Source organism: Pteropus medius, unplaced genomic scaffold (genome assembly GCF_902729225.1).
Source record: "Pteropus medius unplaced genomic scaffold, Ma_sr-lr_union100, whole genome shotgun sequence".
Taxonomy (NCBI): Eukaryota; Metazoa; Chordata; class Mammalia; order Chiroptera; family Pteropodidae; genus Pteropus; species Pteropus medius.
Window position 1 is genome coordinate 9674773 of NW_024347788.1, and position 23096 is coordinate 9697868.

General features: G+C 43.9%; 1 protein-coding gene and 1 pseudogene across 1 annotated transcript in view; one reads left to right on the plus strand and one right to left on the minus strand.

Annotated features, from left to right (window-relative positions):
* Positions 1-519: 519 nt before the first annotated feature.
* The window catches only part of GTF2F2 (general transcription factor IIF subunit 2), a 112858-nt gene continuing 90281 nt past the window's right edge, over positions 520-23096 (plus strand). The window contains exons 1-4 of the mRNA XM_039877246.1: positions 520-801; positions 11107-11180; positions 21714-21732; positions 22883-23027. Of these exons, the coding sequence (XP_039733180.1) occupies positions 736-801; positions 11107-11180; positions 21714-21732; positions 22883-23027 (304 nt within the window). The 5' untranslated portion in view covers positions 520-735. The remainder of the gene's footprint in view (positions 802-11106; positions 11181-21713; positions 21733-22882; positions 23028-23096) is intronic.
* Positions 14940-15058, minus strand: LOC120614576 (uncharacterized; annotated as a pseudogene).

Consider the following 23096-nt stretch of genomic DNA (forward strand, 5'->3'; position numbering starts at 1 on the left):
ATCAGGTTTGTCTCTTCCACAGCTATTGTCATTGACCTAATTATGGGGACTCCCGGATTTGGAGTCTGAAAGGGGTGCGCTCTGCTGGCTTAATCAGAGGTGCTCGGGGGATCTGCTCAGTTGGGACACTTCCCTTTATTTTATTTTATTATTTTTTTTTAGGTCTAGAAACAGCACGTTTTCAGTATACCCAGGGCAGCTCAGGCCTATCCCAGTGCCCACTGGTGCTAATCCGCTTACTCTGAGTAATACTCCAACACTGCCCTCCACATACTGTCTCTTCTCTACCGGGGTTGGGCATAAACTGAGAGCCTTTGTCTCTTTGAACCCCATTCTTCTGTTTTGTCACTTTTTAAAATCCTGCTTGACCTAGTCTTTTAACCTATTGCTGATCTTTTGGCCCGGTCCACCCTGTGTTTTAATCACTCGGACGCTCTGCGCCGGAAGCCACACCTACTCACAACCTGGCTGAGCCAGCAAGTTTGTCCGCAGCGGCGCGCCGTACCGACGCGGTGCGCGCAAGCGCAGTTCCGGCCCCCGGCTCCCGGCTCCCGGCTCCCAGCTCGGCGGCGTGTTCTTCTTTCCTTCGCTTCCCAGCTTCCCGGCAGGTGGACGCGCGCGCTTCACGGTTGGCCTCCCGCCGCGCCTTGTCCTGTGCTGCGGACGCTCGCCCTGCAGGCCGCCGGCTCCCGAAGCCGCTGCTCTGGGCCGCGCGCCTCCACTGGCGACAGACCCATGGCCGAGCGCGGGGATCTTGACCTGACCGGCGCCAAACAGAACACCGGAGTGTGGCTGGTCAAGGTAATGTTCGCGGCTCCCGCTTGCGCTCTTTTTACTAAAAGTAGCTTAAGTGACTTGTGCCCGTCCCACTTCGTGCGCCTTTTAAAAGCTCTTTACGGTCGTCTCCTGGGAGCTTCACACATCCTGAGCGGCGGGACTCGTTGTTAGGCTCTTTTGCAGACGAGGAAATTAGTTTAGGGAATCACGGTGTCTCTTTCAGCCAATTAAGAGTCCGAACTTGCCTGGAACGGATGTCTCTTCCCCACGACCTGGTTTTTCTGGGGCCCCGTCTTGGTGTCCCCGATTCGAGCGGTGCCTTTTATCCCGGACTGAAGCTGTTTCTGCATCTTCTGTTGGTGAAACTGATTTTAGTCGTGAGCCTGTAAAGGAAGTTCAGAGTGTCTGCTTTCTGTGCAGTTTTCTCGGCCAGAAAGTAGAACTGATCTCTGCGTACCATTCAGGTGTTCTTTTAGGTCGATGGCCCTTGGTGGAGTTCTCAAGGGAGCCGAGAGAGCTCACGGAAAGAGAGGCCATTGGACTGGAGTGTTCATATAGAGCAGGACTGGGTCTCCTGAAACCGTCAAAAAAATGGTTTTCAGTAAAGACAGCAATCTTGATTAGCCCTTAGCACAGTATTTGTGCTTTACTTTTTCATATCGGGGAGTGTTTCCTCTTATGAGAGTTTCAGAAGTTATACGTGTGTTCAAAATGTGATTATGAATCTGTGAACCTCAAGTTAAATGTAGGGACCTTTGGTTTGTTAAATTTTTAAAACCTTTATCACATGGCTTAGTTTTCTCTCATCCATTAAATCTGAGCGGCCCTTTCTGTCCACTTCTCTAAAATAGCTCCCTGATGATCATTGGCTGGCATGTCAAACCCGTGTTGTAGTCTTCAAAGCGCTTTCCACAGTCTAAAGTGATTCTGTGTTCATTCTGTGTTAATTCTGTGTTCGTGTGTTCAGTGTTGGTCACCTCCCTCTCCCCAGTGCTTGCTCACGCACGCAGTCACATTCCATGAGAACAGGATCCTTGCCCGTCACACCCAGAATTGTGTTTGGGTGCATGGTAATTGCTCAACAGATATGCAATGAATGAGTGAATGCTCTCTTACTTTTCAAGTCTAGCCTAGTCTCTGGCACTCATGTGATTTATCACAGCTATATCAGTATGACTTAAAAAGATGGAGTAAATGAGTGTTTCTCCCACTGCCTGCTAAATGGAGGAGAATCATTAAGGAAGAGATCTCCCTTGCAGACTGAAAAAGCTTGGAAAAGTGGTGGAACTTGAGATAATGCATTTGTGGCTGGAGCACAGTAAATGCTCAATAAATGTTGTTTACCTTACAGGATTTGGATGGGTCAGCAGAGGCATAGCATAGTATACCATGGAGAACGGAATAGGAATGCAAGACTGAAAGCATAGTATGTCATGAAGAGAGGAATAGGTGTGTCCTGGAAAACAAAGAGGAGGTTATTACGCCTCTAGCAGAGGGTCTGTGCAGAAAAAGGTTGGGACCATAAGCTCCTCTTGCTGTATTGTGAAATAGGCATGTCTGTAGTCTCTAGGGAATGAGGTGCCTTTTGGTAGGTTTTGAGTAAGGCGTGGATGCAGATGATTCTTTCAGGAAAAAAAATGAGGGGAAGATAACAAGAGTCAAAATTAGAAAATTATCATAGGATCATAGGTATGTGATAATGAAGTCTGAGGAGTTGGGGAAACTATTTCAGTAAGTTGTCAGGATTTGGTGATGGCTAAATGAGAATGTGTAAGAGTGTAAAGTGAGATTAAAAAATTTTAGTGATCTCTCATTTATGGCCATGCGAATACATTTTATCTCTTTATAAAGAACTCAGCTCAAGCCAGTGACTTGTTCTTGTTTTGTAAAGGTAATTGTCATGTTTCATTCTTCATTGTTTGCGCTGTCACCTTGGCATGAAGCCAGATGAAATTTTAAAAATTTTATGTATCAATGAAAATCACAGGTTGGCAACTCTTTCCCTGGCGGGACTTTTTTTTTTTTTTTTTGCCAGTTCTTGTCCTCTGACAACCTTATCTCTGAGAGAGGACGGGAATATCTGGCAAATCCTTTCTGTTCTAAAATCCCTTCGTGTTCCCCTTTATTTGACAGTTTTTATTTCTGCTGTAGTTAAAGGAGTCCCAGTAGGCCATGGGGTTTGATTTACACACCTGTCAGATAGTTTGAACTTGTTTCGTTTGTGCTGGGCTTCACATCCAGTGTGATTTTCATGCCCATATCTTGAGCATACTTGAATTTTCATCTCTGAATTATAGTAATAATTCATATGAGTATATCAGATATTAATGGTTTATTTCATTTTTTGCTTCTTCATGTGATATTAAAATATAACATTTGCTTAGAAAGTGTATCTTTATTCTTAACCAATCAGAATTTGTGAATAGAAACACATACCGATTTTGTCTTTTCTCTATCCGTTAATATTTCTCATTCTAAACAGTATCTCGAGTTCTGGTCTTTGAGGATCATTTATTGCAAGATGATGAGTTTCTTCTTAGAGTATCTCAAAGTTTATAGCCCATCCTGTACATATTTTATTACTTCCATCACTAAACCGGTATAGAACAGGATAAATACAGTAAGAGCTAGACATATATCTGAGTTTTGAGCAGGGAAAGCACTGCCTGGGACAGGGACGACTTCATGGGGAGAGTAACAGTTAAGAGCCCGCGGAGTGGATTAGTTGGAAGAAACTTGCCAGCAGGACTGGGGAGAACTAGAGTTCCTCAGGAAAAGGCAAATGTCGTAGAAGGCTGTGTACCAGAATATCCGTCACCTGTACTGTTCTGGTCTAATGAAATGCCATTTCTGGGGTTTTGAATGTCTTCAACCTACGAGAGAATAATGATCCAAATAAGTTTTGATAGATAGGTAATGGACATGATTGGATTTAACTTTATAATAGATGTCACCTGCCAAAACATGTAAGCAGTCAGAATCTTTATGTCATCTGGGAGCTAGTCCCTTGTAGTTTGCATTACTCTGTTCTGGTTGCTCAATCTGTGCCACTGTTCAGTCACCAACTGGTCCCAGCACTACTACACACCCCATCCCAAGTCATGATTTAAAATGTCGGATGGTGTTTAAAAATATTTTAGCATAGTTGTTCGGCTTCCAATATTTAGACTTCTAGAAAAATCATCTCTCGTTATGGTTGGCTGGAGGATAAAGTACGTGGTGGGGAAGAGGAGATAAAGCGGGCAAGGTCATCAGGAGCGAAGGGTTTTTGTAAGTAATGAATGTCATACTGGGTCCTGAGTTATAAGAAATGCTTTCTCTTGGGGGAATGGACAGGTGGAGGTATTGATGAGAACTGCCGGAGGTCTAATCAGCAGCTTTCTAGCCAGCAGAAGGGCGTGTTTCTGGCCCAGTTAACCTTCCTCAGAAGCATTTTGACTAATGTTTGTTGGAAGAGAGGATCAGGACAGGGAGGTGGACACCATCCCCTGTGTATATTACGTCCTCCATTCAGCAATTCAAAAGCCACCAAGCTCAGCTTTGGTTATTTCACAGACAGGTAGGCGTGCTTGGACATTGGCTGCCAAAGGGAGAGCGGTGTGCCAGGGAGAGATGGGACTGGGCTGGGCGATGCCCCAGAGCCTTGCAGGAGAAAAAGGCACTTATATTTCTTATGCAGCAAGTGTTTTACAAAGCAAATCTATGCAGTAGGTACTGATTATCTCTATTTTTCAGATGATAAAATTGAGGTTTGGGGAAGTTAATTATTTTGCTCAAGCATAGAACAATGATTCAGATTTAGGTCTATTTGCCTACAAAGCTTATGCCAGGAATAGAAAATGTCTTTTTTCCCCCCTTGGGTCTCTTTAATGAATTATCTCCCTGGAGAACAGAAGTGAGGTGGGGACTTCATTTTCGTGACCGTGGGTCTTGTCAGCTCTATAAGTTGACTTTCAAGGAAACAGGAGTTGCCTGTCGTGCATTGGCTTCTCTGGGCGGCCGATTCCAAGAGGGGGATTAGCACGCTGGGGTTTTGTGGGATCACCACCTGCGGAAGGAACGGACTTAAGCGGGATCGGGCAGAGGGTGTAATGCGATCTCAGTGAGAGCGGAGGACAGTTCCACAGGGAGCCCTCCAGCTGTCCTGGGTTCGGGCGAGCTGTGCCCTGTGTCTACCATTTTTTGAATGTGGTATGTTTGCTCTGGAAAGAGTGAGTGATCTTGGCTCCAAAGCCTCTCATCAGTGGAGGCAGTTCCATAGGGCTAACAGCTAAAGGCTGTCTGGCCCTAGTCCCAGCAGCTGGGGGAACAGGCCTTCGGTTGTAAATAGAGAATGGGTGTCACATCACAGTGTCCACTGCAGTGCCCTTAATTTGCTTGTACTTTCAGAGAAACAAGGCTTTAGAGACTGGTAGTTGGGGAACTAGATATTTGATGGAGCAGAGTTCACCAGGAAGCTTAGGGGAGTAATATCCACATATCACCTTAGCACCTTGACTTCAGAGGCGGGCTGACCTCATAGTCTGCCCAGCTTGAGTGAACAGGTGAGAGGACTGATTCATCCAACCTGCTTTCACGGCTCGCTGGCCATCGCTGGTTGTTGCTCCCGGTAAGTGATGGTGAGCACAAGCAGCGTGGCCCACGCTCTGTAAACAGGTGTTTATGGTCTCTCCTGCAGGAGATAGACACCTGTCGAATAAGTCCTAATGAAAAAAGTTACAAATAAGGACACTGAAGCAAGCAATATTGTTCTTAAGTATGTGAGTAACAAAGAAACTTGACTGAGGGGTCTGGGGAGCTTTCCCTGAGGAAATAAGTCATTTTCTGTCACTTTCTCTGGTTTTGGAAAATCTGAGAAAACATCTCTTGTACTTATTATCTTGTCTCTGATTTTCTTTAGTGAATGTGAAGACAGTGGAAAAAACACAGTTATCTCACTAGTGACGTGTTGACAAGAGTGTTTTGGGGAAATTTACTAAGAAAGTAGATTTACCGTGTTATCACAAAGAAAGGTAATTATGTGAGGAGATAAGTTAATTATCTTGACTGTAATCATTTCGCTATGATAATCATTTCGCTATATTAAGTCATCATGTTGTACACCTTAAATACACAATGTTGTTTAAAAATAAAATGTTTTGATGTAAAATATGAGATGTCCCCCCAAAAAAAGCGTTTTGGAGCCTTGGAGTCATACACTGTGTGCCGTTACTCTTTCTTCCCCTTTTCACTCTCGTCTCAGACTCGGTGGACTGCACTTCCGGACCCCATTTCCATGAGCACTTGGGGTAGAGAGTTGTGCGTGGTTCACTTACCGCCCTCACTGTGCTCTGCTGTTTTTCATTGCAAGGGTTTAGTCTTTCGGCAGCTCTCTGAATTAAATAAGCTGGTGGCAAATGATGACAGTGTAGTCCAAGTTCCAAACGTGTTTTGTTAATTAACTTCGGGAACACGATCTTTTTTTAAGTTGGAAGTTGCTTGTATTAGGTACAGGTTATTGTACTCAACGTGATTTTAAATTTGTTCCAGCGTATGATATAGTTATTTCGAACTATTTTTTGTTGTTCGATGGCCTGAATTACAGCCTTCTAGAGTGGAGATGTGAAGTTTTAAATGTCTACTGAATATTCAGAGTTTGAGTCGGCAGTAGGATATATAAGTTGCGACTTGTCAGGGGAGCCTGGCCTCGCTATAAATTTGGGAATTGTCATTTACAGATGGTATGTAAAGGCACGAGACCGGGCACGGTCACATAAGATTGCGTATGGCTGGAGGAGAGAGGTCTGGGGACCAAAACCAGGGCCCTGTGAAGTTAAAGGGCTTGGAGGATGCGGTCTAGGTGTACGGAGACCAGAAAGGAGTGTCCAGAGGAGGAGGATCGGGTGGGGATTAAGTGGTTAATATGTTTAAAACATGTAGAAGAGTACTTGTCACTTCGCTGTGTCACTTATCACCACAGACTCAGCTTAAACAGCACGCATTCATTCTTTCGTCATTTCTGGACCTGAGGGGTCCTGGTGTGGCTCAGTTGGGTCCCCTGCTGCAGAGCCCCTCAGAGGCTGCAGTCACGGCGTCAGCCAGGGCTGGGCTCCCATCTGAGGTTCTTGGGGCAGTTGCCGAGCTTCTGTGGTTGGCAGAATTCAGTTCTGGGGTGGCGGGAGCAGGGCCCTAAATGCCTGGCTGTCGGTGGGATCTTGCCCTCGGTTTCTTGTCACATGGGCCCCTCCGTCATGGCAGCTGCCTTCACTGAAGCGTGCAAACTGAGAAAACAGTGAGAAGCAAGACAGTCACAATCTTCTGTAACTTAATCAAAGAAGTGACGTCATCACCGTTGCCATATTGTGCTGCTTAGAAGGAAGTCACAGGTCCTGTTCTCACTCAAGGACAGATGATGGTGTGAATATCAGGAGGTGGGGATCTTGGGGCCGTCCTGGCGTCCTCCTGTCACATTGAGTAAGCACTCTCATCGTCGTCATTTTCTGATGGGGAATGAGTAAGTAGAGAAGGGAGTGGAGGAGAGAAAGGTCGCGTTGAAGGAAGCATGTTTATACTACAGGGAAAGAACTTCGTGCACAGGTGGAGGGAGCGGCCCTAACTCATCTGTTGTTTTAAGGGCAAAGCGGAGTAAAAGGCTCAGCTGAAGTTCTTTTGATTTTTGTCTTGTCCTCCGTGGAAGAGGAGGTCAGGTTATCAGCGCGGAGGGAGGAGGGAGGGAGGAAGGAGGGAGGAGGGGTTCTGGGTTTGAGGGGTGGAGAGAACATGTGATGCCTGCAGGGGAGGCGCGTATCGATCAGGGAGATGGAGTTAAATTGCCAGGCACCCTAAAGGGCTTGCTGGACGTTAGTCGCTGTGTATTCCAGGGCAGACCGTTCAGCACAACTGCGTTTTTCTTCAGCTGCTGGGTGGAAGTGTGGAAGGGGAGGAATACAATCAAAACGAAGAAGAAGGATAAATAAGTAGTAGTGCAGATTGGCTGTAATCAGGACTAAGTTGTGCCAGGCCAGTACGATGGCGGGAGACGGGCTGTGGCGCGTCGGCCCTTTAAAGAGAGGAGTGGAGACATAAGCAGGAGGGGACAGCGTAAAGACAGTCAGTGACTTCGAGGGATGCAAGAACTGCTGGAGTCGTGCTGAGGCGAGAGCCAGGGAGCTAGGAGATGGTGGGCCTGAGAGGGGAGGGGAGGCGTCTGAAAGGGCGCAGGGGAAAGGTGTCCAGCAGTGACCAGCTCAGCCAGTTGCAGCCCATTCCGGACTGCCCTCTCCCCCTCCAGGACTCTCCAGCGCACAGCTGTTGGTTCATGACTTGCCAGTCAACTGATGGTCTTCCTTATCTCTGTGGGAATAACAAGACTGTATAAAACGGCTTGTTGTGTTACAGGCGGGGCTCAGCCTTTGGGCAGGAACCCGCGGAGCAGGTGCTGGCATTAATGAGTGTTGCTTCCTACTTATAGCCTCAATGTCCCTCTCTCTGCTCGAGAATCCTATAATGGTGCCGATAACGCCAAGGTCGCAAGACAAACGACCTGTAAGACCAGTGGTCTGGAAATTCCTCGCCCCTGCAACCCCCCACCCGAAGCTCCCCTTCCCCATTGTGAGTCATGAAGCACACGTGAAACCTCAAAGGAATCACGCGCCCCTCGTACGGACGCTGCGAGGGTACATAAGCTGTAAGAATCTGACCAAGGGGAGATTGTGCTTTGGGTCCGTTGAAAGCCCCACGTGCTCCACCAGCATTAAATTCTCTAACAAAGTTGTCTGAGCATCCAGTTTCCTCCGTCGGATGTCACTTCCTGCTATGGTCAGACGGTTGCTTGAGATACAGACTGTGGAGGGGATACCGATATTGAGGTATCTTGGGGTATCTACATACAGGGCTCATTTGAACCAGTAACTTGGAATATGATGAAGAACAGATACCGTCTTACCTCTCAGGACTTCCTCAGGGGATGTAGCTTGCATTTGGTTGGGAGAGTTGGTTGGGAGAGTGGGCTGCCATCTGCAGAAAGTAGTTTTCTCTTTGTATTACAGTAATTGACACGAAGGTTCCCCGGAGTTGAAAATCAAAGACAAAGCAAGAAGCAAAGGCTAGCTCGTTAGGCAGTATTTCAACAGAGAGGCCGCAGGGAGTTATCAACACAGTCCAAGGATTCGGGGTTTTGTTTGACGTTCTAACAGTATTTGTGCAGATCAACTTTAGATCTCATAGTCAGTTCTGACAGTGGATGTTGTGGACATCTCCTTTGACCAGGGCTGAACGGTCTGCCCTGGAATACACAGCGACTTCCTCTGACACTGTACCAGCACCCCAATTTAACTTTGGAAACCGCCACTTCCCCTTTTCAGTCTGTGATTCTAATGATGTTGACTACAGCTCCGCACTGGAAGTGGCCAGTAAAAGGATCTCATCTTCAGGTTCAATGACAGACCCAAGGAGGGACACGTGGCCCACTCCGAGCCGTGAGAGACAGTCACATCTTTGCTGGGGACTTTCGAGGAGGGGGACTGCTCTTCAGGAGCTGCTTCAGCCATCACACTGAACAGGGGGGTGGGAGGCTGTCACAGACGTGAGTGCACGTGGGGGGAGGAGAGAAGAGCTAAGAGATAGATGGTCACAGAGTCCTGGTGACATCATTTGAGCCCTTGAGCCACCTTAAAGCTACCTCTGGAGTTTTCAGTTACTTGAGTCAGTAAATCCTTTGCACGTTGTTGTGGGTTTTCTTCTCACTCATAATCAAAGGAGACCTGATAGGTAAGTACAGATACCACGTGGAGTTTGCCCACTCTTCTAAGCTCGTGTGACGAAGTGGAGTGTGGCGTCCTTGAACTTTTGTTATGATGTGGAGTCTTCAGAACCCTCTTTCCTTGAGATCTTTTACAAGTGCTTTAGTGGTCTAGGGTAGAGACCTCCAGACCTGGAGACAAGTTTCGTGTCTCATACTAGCTAACTGTGTTATTTCAGCCGTCTGAGCCTCTGTTTTCTTGTCTATAGAATGGGGAGAATGATAGATTTCATGGGGCGATTAGAAGATTAATTGGGATACGGATGTGAAATGTATAGCACGGTACCTGACACTGTTGTCTCCCTTCCCCCTCCCTCTGTTCCAAACTTTTAGCATATTGTCTGACACACAGTGGTTCAGTAAATTTTATTATAAAGAATACATATGTAACTGAACAAATAGCATGAGGGTCTTCTTTTGACCCTCTTATTTCTGAATTTTTACCGTATCCAAAGCATTGCAGTTTGACTAATAGGTGGTTCTTTTTGCAAATGAAATCTTTGCTAGATAAAATTTGTCCCCCTTTCCAGCTTTGGAAGCTGTCTCTGACTCGTTCTACATTTGTGTTCATGCTATTCCAGGATTATTGTGGGAAATAATGACCCCTGGCCCTCACCGAGTGCTTGTTTTGTAAGGCATTATGATTATGCTTCATGCTTTATATGTAGCATCTCGCTCCTCACAGTAGGATGACCGTAAAGGTAAGTGATGATTCCGGAGTTCAAACTACTTCTTAGAGGAAGTGAAGTAGGTATGTAGTAGGGAATCAACATGTATTCCCTTAACTTTTTTGAGAATTAAAAGCCTTCTGATTGCATATATCTAGTTACAGACACAATGCAGTGTATTGGTTACATAGATGCTGGAACCAGACTGCTTGAGTTTGAATCCTGGCTCCATCATTTGCTAATTATGTGACCTTGGCTAGATTATATAATCCCTAGGTGCCCCAGAACCATCTGTAAAGTGAGGGTAATCAACAGTACCTGCCTCACAGAGATGGAACGCTTACAAGCATGAATATATGGAAAGTGCTTACAACAGTGTCGGGAAAGTTGTATTACAGAGATGTTAGCTATGATATTTAATAAATCTTTTATTTCGGCAGATCCTTCATCATATTAGTCAAAGTTACAATCTTATATAAGTAAAACTTAACCTTTCAAATCATCTTAAACTCATTGGCGTCTCTAAATAATATCATGTCAGAGCGTTAAGCTCCCATGAGGAGCCTTTTCTGGGGGTGTTTCTCACCTCTGAACTTTGATTAGACTCATTTGGAAACATAAGTTAATTCTTCATTACTGTTAAGTTGTTTGACCCATGTTGGTTTTGGGTAACCAGCCTGACTGACTGAGCTCTTCCAGAGCTAAAATCAGTTCTTGCATATCTTAGTACCCTTTATCGTGTCAGACATAAACTGACAGCTTGATACTGGATGATCATTTATTACAGGCACAAAGTAAAATAGAAGCAGTATATCATTTTATGTTTTATAAGATTGATTAATGCCCAAAACATAGTCTTATTAGTATTTTATTTCGTTTTAGGTTCCTAAGTATTTATCACAACAATGGGCTAAAGCTCCTGGAAGAGGTGAAGTTGGAAAGCTGCGGATCGCTAAGTGAGTTATTTTTATATTTTTGACAATTTAAAGAGCTGGTTTTTAAAAATTTACAAGTGCTTTTAAATGGAATTGCAGTTCTTTTTTAGATAATTTACTTGGAAAATGAGAAGCAGTGCACATGTCAAGGCTGTCAAGAGATGGTTAGGTGCCCTGTAGGGTCATATGTGTGTGTGTACGCACGCGCGCGCACACACACACACACACACACACACCCCTCCCCTGCCCTCTAAATATAAAATCAGATTTATTGGTAAACGTCTTGGCAGTGAGGCGGCAGAGCTTGTAGTTCCTTCACCCCTCCGTCCCCTCCACTTTTTGCTGGGGGCTGTGCTTGGACTGGCATAATTGGATGGCACAAGTTAAGTGCTCAGTAGAAGGACTTTGCCATTGTGCCACTGTTCTATCTGAGAGGTGCTGGAAGAGGGTGGGAGACACCTGGTGAACAACGTGACTGTAGTTTCCTGGTGGAGGAAGTGGCCTTGTTAGAAAGGAAAGCCCCCAGCGCTCAGCCTGTGTCTGCCAGAGGCCTCACGTTCCACTTTCTGTCCATTCATTCTTAATCACCACGAACCAGATTTTTGTGCCTGCCGCTCCGTTGACATAGCTCTTGTCATTGTCCTCCACTTTATCAATTATTTCGCTTCATAACAAACTGCCCCAAAATTTAGTAGCTTGAGACAAGCACCATTTCGTTGGCTTATTTTTTCGGGCAGTTCTGGTTGGGGCTGAGCTGGCTGCTTTTCCAGGCTAGAATGGCCTCACTCTGGTGTCTAGTGGTTGGCTTGCTATCGCCCACATGGGTTTCATCTGCCACATGCTCATTCACGAGATGGCGAAAGCGTTCCTGAGAGCAGAAGAGAGGAAGAGCCCAGGGCACAAGACCTTGCAAGCCTGTGCTTGCATCTCATTTGCCAGAGTCCTGCTGGCCAGTGCAGCTCACACAGCCAGCCCCAGATTCCAGGGGCAGTAGACGCCACCTCTCGGGGGGAGCCGCTGCAAGGAACTGGTGGTCCATGTTTGCAGCCTCCCACATCCACATTCTTAAGTCCACGATCCCTCTTACTTGAGCTTCCACAGAATTGGACATAGTTGACATGAGAATTGGACACCACTTCCGTCCGCAACCCCTTTTTCACTTCCGAGACACCACTCTCTTGATCCTCTCCTTCCGTTGCTGGCTGGTCTCATCTTCTCGGTCTCTAAATGTCGTATGACTCTAGGGCTCAGGTTTTCGTTTTTTCCTTCTCTCCTGACTGACTGCCTAGGTGGTCCCGTCTGGTCTCATGGCATATCTGGTTGTATTTAAAGATCTCTCTCGAGTATGGCCTCTCTCCTGATCTCCATGACTCATACATCTGACACCTCCTTGAGGTCCACTTGAATGTCTCAAGAGCGTCTTAAATTTAATCATCACTCTTCCTCTGGACATCCCCATGCCTTGCCCCGCACTTCTTTTAGCTCCGTGTTCAAATGTCAGCTCACGAGGCCTTTTCTCGCCATGTAGAACTCTCTGCTTCTCCTACTCTCCTTCCCTCCCCTCGGCTCCTCCCACCATTCACGCTGCGGTGAGTGTTTATTCAGCTTCTGCAGCGCTCATCTGACACACTGTGTATTTGTTTGTATACTGTGCATCTCTCCTGCCAGAGTGTAAGCACCACAAGGGTGGCATTTTTGTCTTAATGACGCCATGTCTTCAGGGTCTAGAACAGTGCCTGGCATAGTAGCCAGCAGCACATTTTTGTTGAATCAGTAAAAGAAAACTGCTGTGACAAATTGAGTAGTAATAGCTTTTTTATGCTTTTATTTCCTGAGGCAGTAGTTCCAAAAGTGAGATAGTTAGAAAATCAGAGTATAAACATAGGCCCCACCCCTTTTTTTTTTTTGCCTAAAATACTTACTGTCTCTATGCGAGGGTTATATTTTGACGGGCGGGTGGGGGGTGTCACTTTAAAGTTTCCTGTTAGAGCCAGTCAGCTGTGGATATGGAGCTGGTGGTCACCTGCTGGCTTTTGTCTTTGGAGGAGCAGTGCTGTATGACTGGATGACGTCATGACTTTAAGAAACTGGTACTTTCATGTGTTTATGCCTTACGTATTTTATCTTACTTGCCTTTGTTTCAGATGTATCTTTTAATTCCTCACTCCGCTTTAACAAGGTGTAGATTGGAAGGAGGCATACTTTTATATCCAAAGTTCTTAAAATTAGGTAGGAACGATATATCAGTTTCTCAAGAAATGATTGCACATTTAATAGTGGCATCAGGCTTGAATTCAGGCCTTTGAGTGGTAAGAAAACTCTAGCAGGTTCTAGTTCAGCCTACGTTATTTAATCTGCATTTAGATTCCTTATCCCTAAAGTTGCCTGTTTTGCCAGCCTTTTACATGGAAGTAGTTGTCATTTATTTGTATATTTTATAAAATGAACATATTCCTGGAAAGCTGTAGATAAATCACATTGTTTTGCAAGTTGTCCTACTTTTATTGAAAGAAAAAAAAAATGCATATTTTTAAATGAAATCTGGTGATTCCCCCTCCCCCACCCTTTTCAACGTGGAATCCTTTGTAGGGCAGATAATTACCTACTTTTTCTGTTATGGAGCTCAGAATTTCTTAGAATCGATGTTACTGGAAATGGGAGCCACATGAAAAATCTCAGAAATGTACGTCACTGGAAAAAGGCGGCCGAAGGAAGAAGCTGTGTAAATGGTGAACCTCTTGGTATTATAGAATGACCACCTAGAGCCCAAGGCCTGGCTTAGTCCTATGTACGTGGCTGTTGATAGTTGTTTTGGCCTTGGGCCTTAGTCCTCTAAATCTCAGCTGCCTTGTTTGTAAAATGTGGATCTTAATGCCTTTCCAGCGAAGGGTGCTCATGATACAAACGAAACAGCTTACGGTTTGTTCAAATGCTTTGTAAACTCACATATTCTCCTTTTTCTACCATGAATGTTGTATTCCTAAAAACCTCTGTAAAGAAAATACCTGCTTGAGGGATGTAAACTCTTTTCTTCTGGTGTGGCGGGGAGGGGACTGTCGTGAGCAGTAGAGAAAAAGGAACCAAGTTTCAGGGAAAGCTAGGCAAACCCTAAGTATTGCTTTGATCCCTAAAACATAATAGCAGAGATGGCATGCTAAATAAGCAATAATGGGTGTGTTGCAATTTTTCTTTATCACCCATTGCTTGATAGAAAATTCCAAGCTCTTCCTCCCTTGGTTTAAAGCAGCTGGTTTATGTAGTTGCATCAGACATACGTTGGATGACCAGACCCCAGGTTTGCCTGAAACAGTCCCAGTTCACACGTTTTCCTTGAGCAGTTATTAACAGTGTCCATCTTTCACTCCATAGAGTGTCCAGGTTTTGACAATAAACTTTGCCCTTAATATTAACCAGTGCGTTTGTTCGTGTGTGTATTCTTCCACGTGATTCCTGTCTGATTTTATGAGCTGGCATTGTTGTCCCGTCTGGGAGTCCAACCAAAGCCGCATAAAGATAATTTTGTGTGTGCATGTGTGTTATATAAACAATACATGATTATTGCTTTTTAAAAATTATCTATGTAAGTCATCTGTTTTCCCACTCCTTACTGGTGGCCAGCAGTCACAATTTGGTATGTAACCCTCCAGATCACTCTGTGTACAGATTATTATGATGCTTGATTTGACAGTTTTTTTTTTTTTAGGTGACGCAACCCTTGGTTGACCTCAAAGATTGCAAGGACCTTGTCAGCTTACAATCCCTTATTTTTTTTAATTTTTACGCCTACACCACCTGATCTTCCTAGGTGGTCTCCCATCCAAGTACTAACCAGGCCCGACCCTGCTTAGCTTCCGAGATCAGACAGGATTGGGTTTGTTCAGGGTGGCATGGCTGTAGACTTGACAAATTTTTAGAACATTTTATTCAACTGACCATGGCTAAGTATTTCTCATACTCATTGAGGTTCAGTTTTGATAACTTCAGAAGACCCACAAAACTGATTTTATTCTCTTTGTCTTTCTCTTAATTTAGTTCTAAAGCTTCGGTTTATTTCGTTCCATGTTCTTTTCCTTAGGGCACATGGCTAGTATTTCTCTTCCTTTTTTTTCTCATTTTAGTCTCACAATTCTCTTAAAAATAAAATTCCCAGTAATAGTGACTTGAAATAGCTGTGTTCAAATCAGTTTCCTCAAATGGCAGTTGAGGAAAAAATAAACCATCAGAATTTCTTAAAAGAGAATCTTATGATTGAAGAGGGGTTTCTATGTCAATATAAGAGGCAAATAAGGAGCAGTGTGTGTGGGTGTGTGTTTATGCACATGCAGTTTTATATGTAGATAAAAAATCTAGCAGGTTTTCTGCCTAACACGATACATAATCAGTCTTGTCTTCCAGAAGATCTATATCCTTCTGGTGATGAGAACAGGTTTATAGTAACTAGTACCGTAAGATTGCTATGTAAATGCCAGAAAACAGCTTGTTCTGCAGTAGGTGTGCTGGCTGTCTTGTTTATGTTACCAATTTAATTTCCATTCCTCTTACGAATCACTAAAATCCCTACTGGACAAGTGTAGGAGGAGCGAGGAATGGCTTAGCAGTGCACATGCCTAGGTTATCAGGATTTAGTTCATTTCAAGCTAAATATGGGTCATCAAGCTCATGTAGCTGAAAACAAAGAGCTCCATTAATAGATGTTTGTTTGTTGTTTAGAACGTGAAGTCGGATGACAGCCCCACCCTTTTCTTTGCCAGTTAGCTTACAGTGCACACATTATGCTCAGTTCTCAGTACTGCATTTAGAGACGTGGGCAAATAAATAACTTCCATTCAGCGGAGTAAGACCAGAATAATGAGAAAACCAAGGACAGTGTCCTACAAGGAACGTTTGCAGGTACCATGGCTGTTAGGAGAGGCCCAGGCAGACCAGGTGAAATGCTTTCAGGTACTTTTGACTAGAACGTGCATAATCAGTTGTTCTTAGAGGCACATTACCAGTTCACAGGCTATCCGTGTAGTTAAAAAGAAGTACATGTGGGTAAAAAAGGAAAACAACAAAGGCTTTGAAAAGGCGCTGTGGTGTGCTGGGCGTGAGTATGTGCTTAGGGGTCGCTGGGCTTGGCTTTATCCTGGCCTTGTCACGTGGGGGCCGCGTGACCAGTGCTTGGTGCCCTCTGTTTCGGCATTTCTGCCTCGTGGTCAGTGCCTGTAAAGCACTTGGTCGGGAAGTGTCACCCACGGTTGCGGCTGCGGCCCACACGCTGCGCAGCCCAGGCGGGGCTCCCGCACAGGGCCTCCCGTGTCGTGCCCGTCGCGGTGGGCAGCTGCCTGCCTGTCCCCAGGGCCCCTGCGGGGAAGGCGCCCAGAGCCAGGTGGTCCCAGCGGGGTGGTGGTGGCCCCAGCAGCGTGGACTTGGGGGAGATGAGGGCGGGGGCGTGCAGCTGGGAGTGCAGCTCTCCCCAGATGTGGTTCTCTCAACACCTGGACAAAGGGGAGTCCAGTCATGGGTAAGGTGAGAGTAATAGCCTTTTCTTAACAGTTGGTAACTTTTGGGCCATTTTTTGTCAAGCAGTTTACATGCTGTTCCTAACCCACTGTACTCGGATTAGTTTATACCTGGACATCTCACATGTACCGCATTTTAGTTAGCCTATACTTTTGCCCTAGCTTGTTTAATTTTAAAATGAATCTTCTTTCTACATCACTATCCTGCCCCAGAAAACATCGCTTTTCGAAATGGTTGATATATGTTGTATTTTACTGACAATCGTCAGTTTATACTAATGTGGCTTTATCTCAAAGAGTTAATTTCTAGCTTTCTCTTTAAACACATTTAATATTCAATGTTATATGGGGGCCCACTAATAATAAAAAATATGCAAACAAAAAATCAATGAGATATAATTTTTTTTGTTCTAAAAGTGACTAAGTTTAGAACACTTAAACTGTTGATAGCGGTTTAAATTGGTACAGCCTTTTTGAAGGGCATTCTGACAACCTACGTGTGTATATGTACACATACGTATGTGTATACACAGCACAAACATACACACACACACGTACAGTTGCTGTTCAGAACAACGTAGAATGAAAATGGCACTGTTTTCTCTGCCAGTTAGCTCACAGTGCAAGTTATGTTCAGTCTGTGTGCGCTCCTTCTAGAAAGCCAGACCGATCCAGCAGAGGAGAGCTGGGATAGTGGGAAGGCTAGACGTATTAATAATGAAAGATCATTTTGACCCAGCAATTTCTAGGAACTTATGAAAGAGACAGATTAGCAATGCAGAGATTGATACACAAGGATATTCGTTTCAGCATTGTTACAGAGAAAAATTCATAGCATTCTTAAATTCTTTAGTAAGAGATTAAATAGAGCATATTTTAAAATTATTTAATACTTTTAAAATAATCTCAAGCTACAGAAAAGTTGGAAAAACAATATAAAGAACTTTTTTACTGCAAGTAAGGACACTCTCCTACATGATCTCAGCACACCCCTCCACATCAGTAGATCAACATCAAATAGTCCTACAACGTAGCCCTTAGACTTCGTTCAGGGTTTCTCAGTTGTCGCCAGGATGTTTTATAGGAAAAGGAGCCAGCCCACAATCTCGTGTTGCAGTCTATCGTCAGGTTTCTTTAGTTTCCTTAGAGCTAGAACATTTGGAAGTCTTTCCTTGACTTGTTGACCATATACATGTCAACGCTCTTGGTGTTTACAGGTAGTTATTTTATAAGAATTGGGTTTGTCTGATGTTTTGATTAGATTCGGGTTATGCATCTTTGGCAGTAATGTCACAAAGGCGAAGCTGGGTTCTTTCTGTATTCTTCTAGCAAGGTGTGTGTGCTTTCATCGTGTCCCACTCTTGGTAGTGGTAACTTTGGTCACTTGATTAAGGAGTGTCTTCTAAACCTTGTCTCCGTAAACACACTCTTTTCTCCTTTGTAACTATTAAGTATTCTGTGGTGTGCTACTTTGTGGCTATGTAAACATTCCATTTCTCATCAGATTTTCCCCTTTATTCATTTGTCTGTGTTAGTATAAACTCATGGATTCCAGTTTTATTCAATGGGACACAATTTGTTACCATCATCATTTATTCTGATGTTCAAGTTGTCTAAAATTTAGCCAGTGGAAGCTGCTTCTAGCTGGCTCCTAAGCCCGTTTTTTTCTTTGTTGTGGTAAAACACACACAAAATTTAGCATCTTCACCCTTTTTAAGTGTACAGTTCAGTAGTGTAAGTCCTGTGGCCTTTTGACATGTCCTAACCATTCTTTGAGCGCTTTTTGTCATAGCAAGATGTTTTAGGTTCATCTGTACATTTCTGTCTGAGTCCTGGAGTCATTCATTTCTCTAAGGAGCCCTGGTTCCTTCCAGGAACTAAGACTGGATGCTACGTGTGCTCATTGCCTTTCCCAGGCCTGTCAGTGGGCAGCGCTAGGGAGTATATGTGTACACACGCCTTTGCATCTGCATTTCTGTATTTGCATATACTGAAAATTGTGACGTTACACCAGTATCCAGTTCTAGTCCGACGCCACAGGGCATGCAGAAAGTGGGAAACCTGATTCCGTTACCTTTAATACGTTCCCTCTCTTTGTTCAAGCCTCTGTTCTTATTGTTCAGACTACCCTTCCCCCGACCTCCCTTGGGCTCCAGCACCCCTCGTCAGGCTGCTACCTTTGCTGTTCTCCCCAAGGGCACTGTCCTCAGCCCGTCCGAGGCTGCCCTCCCCAAGGCTCCAGCAGCCTGCTTCCGGTCGTCCTCCGGAGAGCATGCCCTCTCCCTGCCAGCTCCGGACACACTTCTTGTTGAGCCATTCTTTTCTGGAGATGTCACCCTTGCCCCAGTGGGCTCTGACACCTTGTCTCGGGCTGCCCCCGGCACCCCAGGCACTGCTCTCCACCACACTTGTGCTGTGACCACCCAACTCTGCCCGCTCTGCAGGCGCCTTACCTTGCTTGGCCTCACTTTGGGTTTTGAGCATAATCGTCCGAGAATAGGGTGTAGAAATAGTAACTCAAAACAAAACGGAACGTCCTGGAGCGCAGTTGTCGGCTTGGGATTGGTAGTTAGTTTTCCCGGGAAAAAGAGTTGCTTTATTGGCTGTCAGGGCTGAGTGAAGAGTCCAGCCCTGTGGTGTCAAATCTAAGTAGTTAAAAAGTGTAAGGAAAGGAAAAGACAAATGATTAATTAAAAAAAAAAGGCAAGAGGAACAAGACTGGAGTCCAAAGACTGGCTGTGGGTTCTGAGAAATGGGCTCTGAGTGACGAAGGAGAAGCTGGAAGCATTGTGAAGCGGCCCGTGAAGGACGGGCCAGCGGCTTGCTTCAGTCACTTCTGAAGACACGACAGCATTTTAGTAGTCGGTGTATCTAACTGTAGCCGCAGGTCATCGTGGAAAGGGGATATCTCAGTTGCATTGTAGGACAATCAAAGGTCACGTGTGCTTCATTCACACACCCTGACCAAAGAATATGTGATCCTTTTAAAATAAGTTTTAAGTTGCCATAGATTTTTTTATTCTAGAAAATTAACTCATCCAGAGTTCACCAATCTCTTATTATTCCAGCTAAGATGCCGTTATAATTTTATATGTAAACATGAAAATGAAGTCATCCTCCCCTCAAGTGTTTCCTAATTGCATCCGGGTGACTTTCTGGTCACCACACCTGAAGTGTCAGCGTGGCCTTCGACCCATCCTCTTCTCTTGCTGCTGCCTTCCAGACATCTCCTGTCAGCTCCGGCAGCGTACACGCACTTCCTGCGCTCTGCCATGTCCCTTCTGCATCTCTGCCTTTGCTCCGCCCGCAGTGCCTCTGTCTTAAAGGTCGCTAATTCAGTGCCTCTTCATGCTGAATTGGGGGCACGTTGTTGCCAAACCTTCCAAACCCTGATAAGAGAAGCTGCCAATTCATATCTTTATGTGAAACCTTAAAAGTTCTTCACTTCTGTTCTAGGTACTTCGCCCAACAGAAAGATTGACATTGCATTTTAATTTATTAAAGGCTCTGAGAAGTCCTGCAGTAAACAGATCTGTTTAAGATCCTGGACTGCTTAGTCTGGCCTGAGAGGCTCGTTACCACTTGACTCCAGTCGACCGCTCATTGATATTAGAAAGAATGCTCTGGGTAATTTCTTGTTGCTGGTGTTTAGTTGGATTATTCTCTTAGCCCGGAATGCACCCGTCTTGTCAACGTCAGTCCTCACTCAGTCCATCTTTTCCTAGCTTTCTTTTCTGCATTTCCATGGTAGCGTGTTGTACTTCTGTCATAGTTATTATTCTGCTTATAGTTGTTCATAGATTGGCTCTTTTTAATTCAACTGGAACCTTCTTGAGGACAATTAAAGGTCCTACTAGATTGCACCGTGGGCACAGTGCCTAGTGGGTGTATGGTGGACACTTAATGCCAGAACCACTGCGTGGAGGCCGGCCAGAACTCAGCCCGGCGTGATGAGACCGTCGTTTCCTACCTGGTCTTCGTACCCATTCCACGTATATTTTCTTGGAGCAAGTCTTTGTACTTGGGGCTCCCCATTGCCCAAAGAACGACGTCCGTGCTCTGTGCGGAGATCGTGAGGCCCGTCCACGTCTAGCCCCAGCTCTGCGTCATAGGTCGCATCCCGCTGTCCCTTACTTCGTACTATCCCTCCTAGTCTGGTTGCATCTTCACGATCTGACTCTCGCATGGCTGTGTTCGGCTATTTACTTCTGATGCTACAGTCCCGCCTCAGCCTACTGAAGTCCTAGTGCCCTTCCAGAAAAGCTCAGAGCCATTCTTTAACTCTTAAAATGGAAGAAATGACCCTGGCATATCGTGGCTCTCTTATTAAACATTAAAATTTATTTCGTTCTATAGTTACGGGTGTAGCTTCTGCTGTCTGGGGACAGGTACCTTACACTCAGTACTTTGCTTATAGTAGGTACTTAATACATGTTTTAAATTAGGCTATTATATAAAGTGTACATCGATTCCATCTTTGTGAAAAAAATGACATTTAAAAACATATAATGCAAATATATAGAAAATAGTCTGGAAGGATTTCTACTGTGCCAAAATGTTAACAGTGGAAATATGGCTGTTAAAACTTCTTTTAACTTGCCTGTATGTTTATATGTGGACACATGTTGTTTTTATAGTGGAGAAAATTTGCTTATCTTCAGCTAGGCAAATAGTACAATTTGCTGAAATACTATATACTGATATTAAATATGTATTCACATGCTGCTGAGTGATAAAAATGCTCAGAAATAAAGATAAGATTTGCAAAAGATCATTATTTGGGTAAAATATTATGCAATAATAATATTTTGACAGATTGTAATAGTGTTAAGTGACACACACTTAAAATACTCATATGGGGTTAACGGGACTTTTGTTTTTCCTAGAATGTTACAAATAGGATAGTTGAAGAGAGCCCAGGGTACATGTTAACCTCTGTAAATGTAATATTTCATGTAAATATGCAATAGTGTTATTTGTTTTAATTATCAGCGTAAATTTGAAAAAACCTGAAATCTAAATAAATAAAAATTTTTCTTTTTCTCTTTTTTAGGAATCAAGGAAGGACTGAGGTAAGATTATTTCTATTTACATTTTATTTAAAACATGAGATTTTTTTACCGTGAATTAGTAACAGTAAGGAGAGGAGTGGTGTTTATATTCCAGAAAACTCTACATCAAGCTAGGAGCCGATGGTCAAGAACAAATAATAGTGTAAATGTCACTCTCGTGTGAATGAATGGACTCCTTTCTAAGTGTTTATTCTTAGCATTTTCTACTTTGACCTCAAATATCCCCTCCCTCAGCACTTCGAATTACTTCAGTAATATGTTGACATTATTTCAGTGTGGCAGAGGCATTCTATTTGGATTGGCGAGGGCTTTAGATTTTGACCCATTAAGTCCAGGACATAATTTGCAGTACCTATCACACAGTAGAGAGATATTTAATAAATACTTCGTAATTTTCCTACTTGGTCGGAAGGTCAGTATTTTATAAGTTTCTTTGAGGTAAAATCTGTTGTCCTTTTGAAGAGATCAGGTATATGGTGAAAATCGTTTTGGAAGAAAGCCTATGTCTTTTTATTCCAAACCTCAAGATTGAGTTATCCTTATATCCTTAGTTGTATTTATTTAACTATTCAGAAATAAAACAGCACCTCGTACTCATACAGTAGTCATTAAGACCTAAAAAAAGAAATATGTCCTCTGTTTAAGCTTTCTAAGTAGCTCACTTTCCCCCCATCAAGTAGTTGTTTTCTTAATACTCTTAAAAGATTCACTTATTCAGCAAATACTGTTTTCCTTCTATGTGCCAGGCACTTTGCTAGGAGATACATACATATACATACACACACACATATATACATATACATTAAAGCCTATGAGTATGACAAGATGTGGTCTCTTAACCTCAAAAACCTTACGGGGAAAATTTGTATTCCTATTTTGGAAACAGAATTTCTTCAGCCACACATCAGAGAAAACATGCGAAAGCTCTTTGTGTTTATAATGGTAGATTAGCCCCATTATTCTGACACTTAGGAATAGATTCTCTTTTTTATGAATAAGTATTAAAGAGTTTTGGATAAAGTTTTGAAAAATGCTTAATAAAATGAAAAGATTCGCATTTTAAAAAGATGATTTATAATCAGAATTTCTGTACAGATAGTTTGAATACAAAAGTCTATTGTAATAAGCTCTGCATAAATGTGTCTTTTAGGTGTCATTTACTTTGAATGAGGATCTTGCAAATATTCATGACATTGGCGGAAAGCCGGCTTCAGTCAGTGCTCCCAGAGAACATCCGTTTGTCTTGCAGAGTGTTGGAGGACAGACGTTAACAGTGTTTACCGAGAGCGCGTCGGGTAAGTGAGCGTAGAGTTTTTCAGTGTGCTTCCCGTACCTGTTGTACAGATTTTCTGTCTCTGCACACA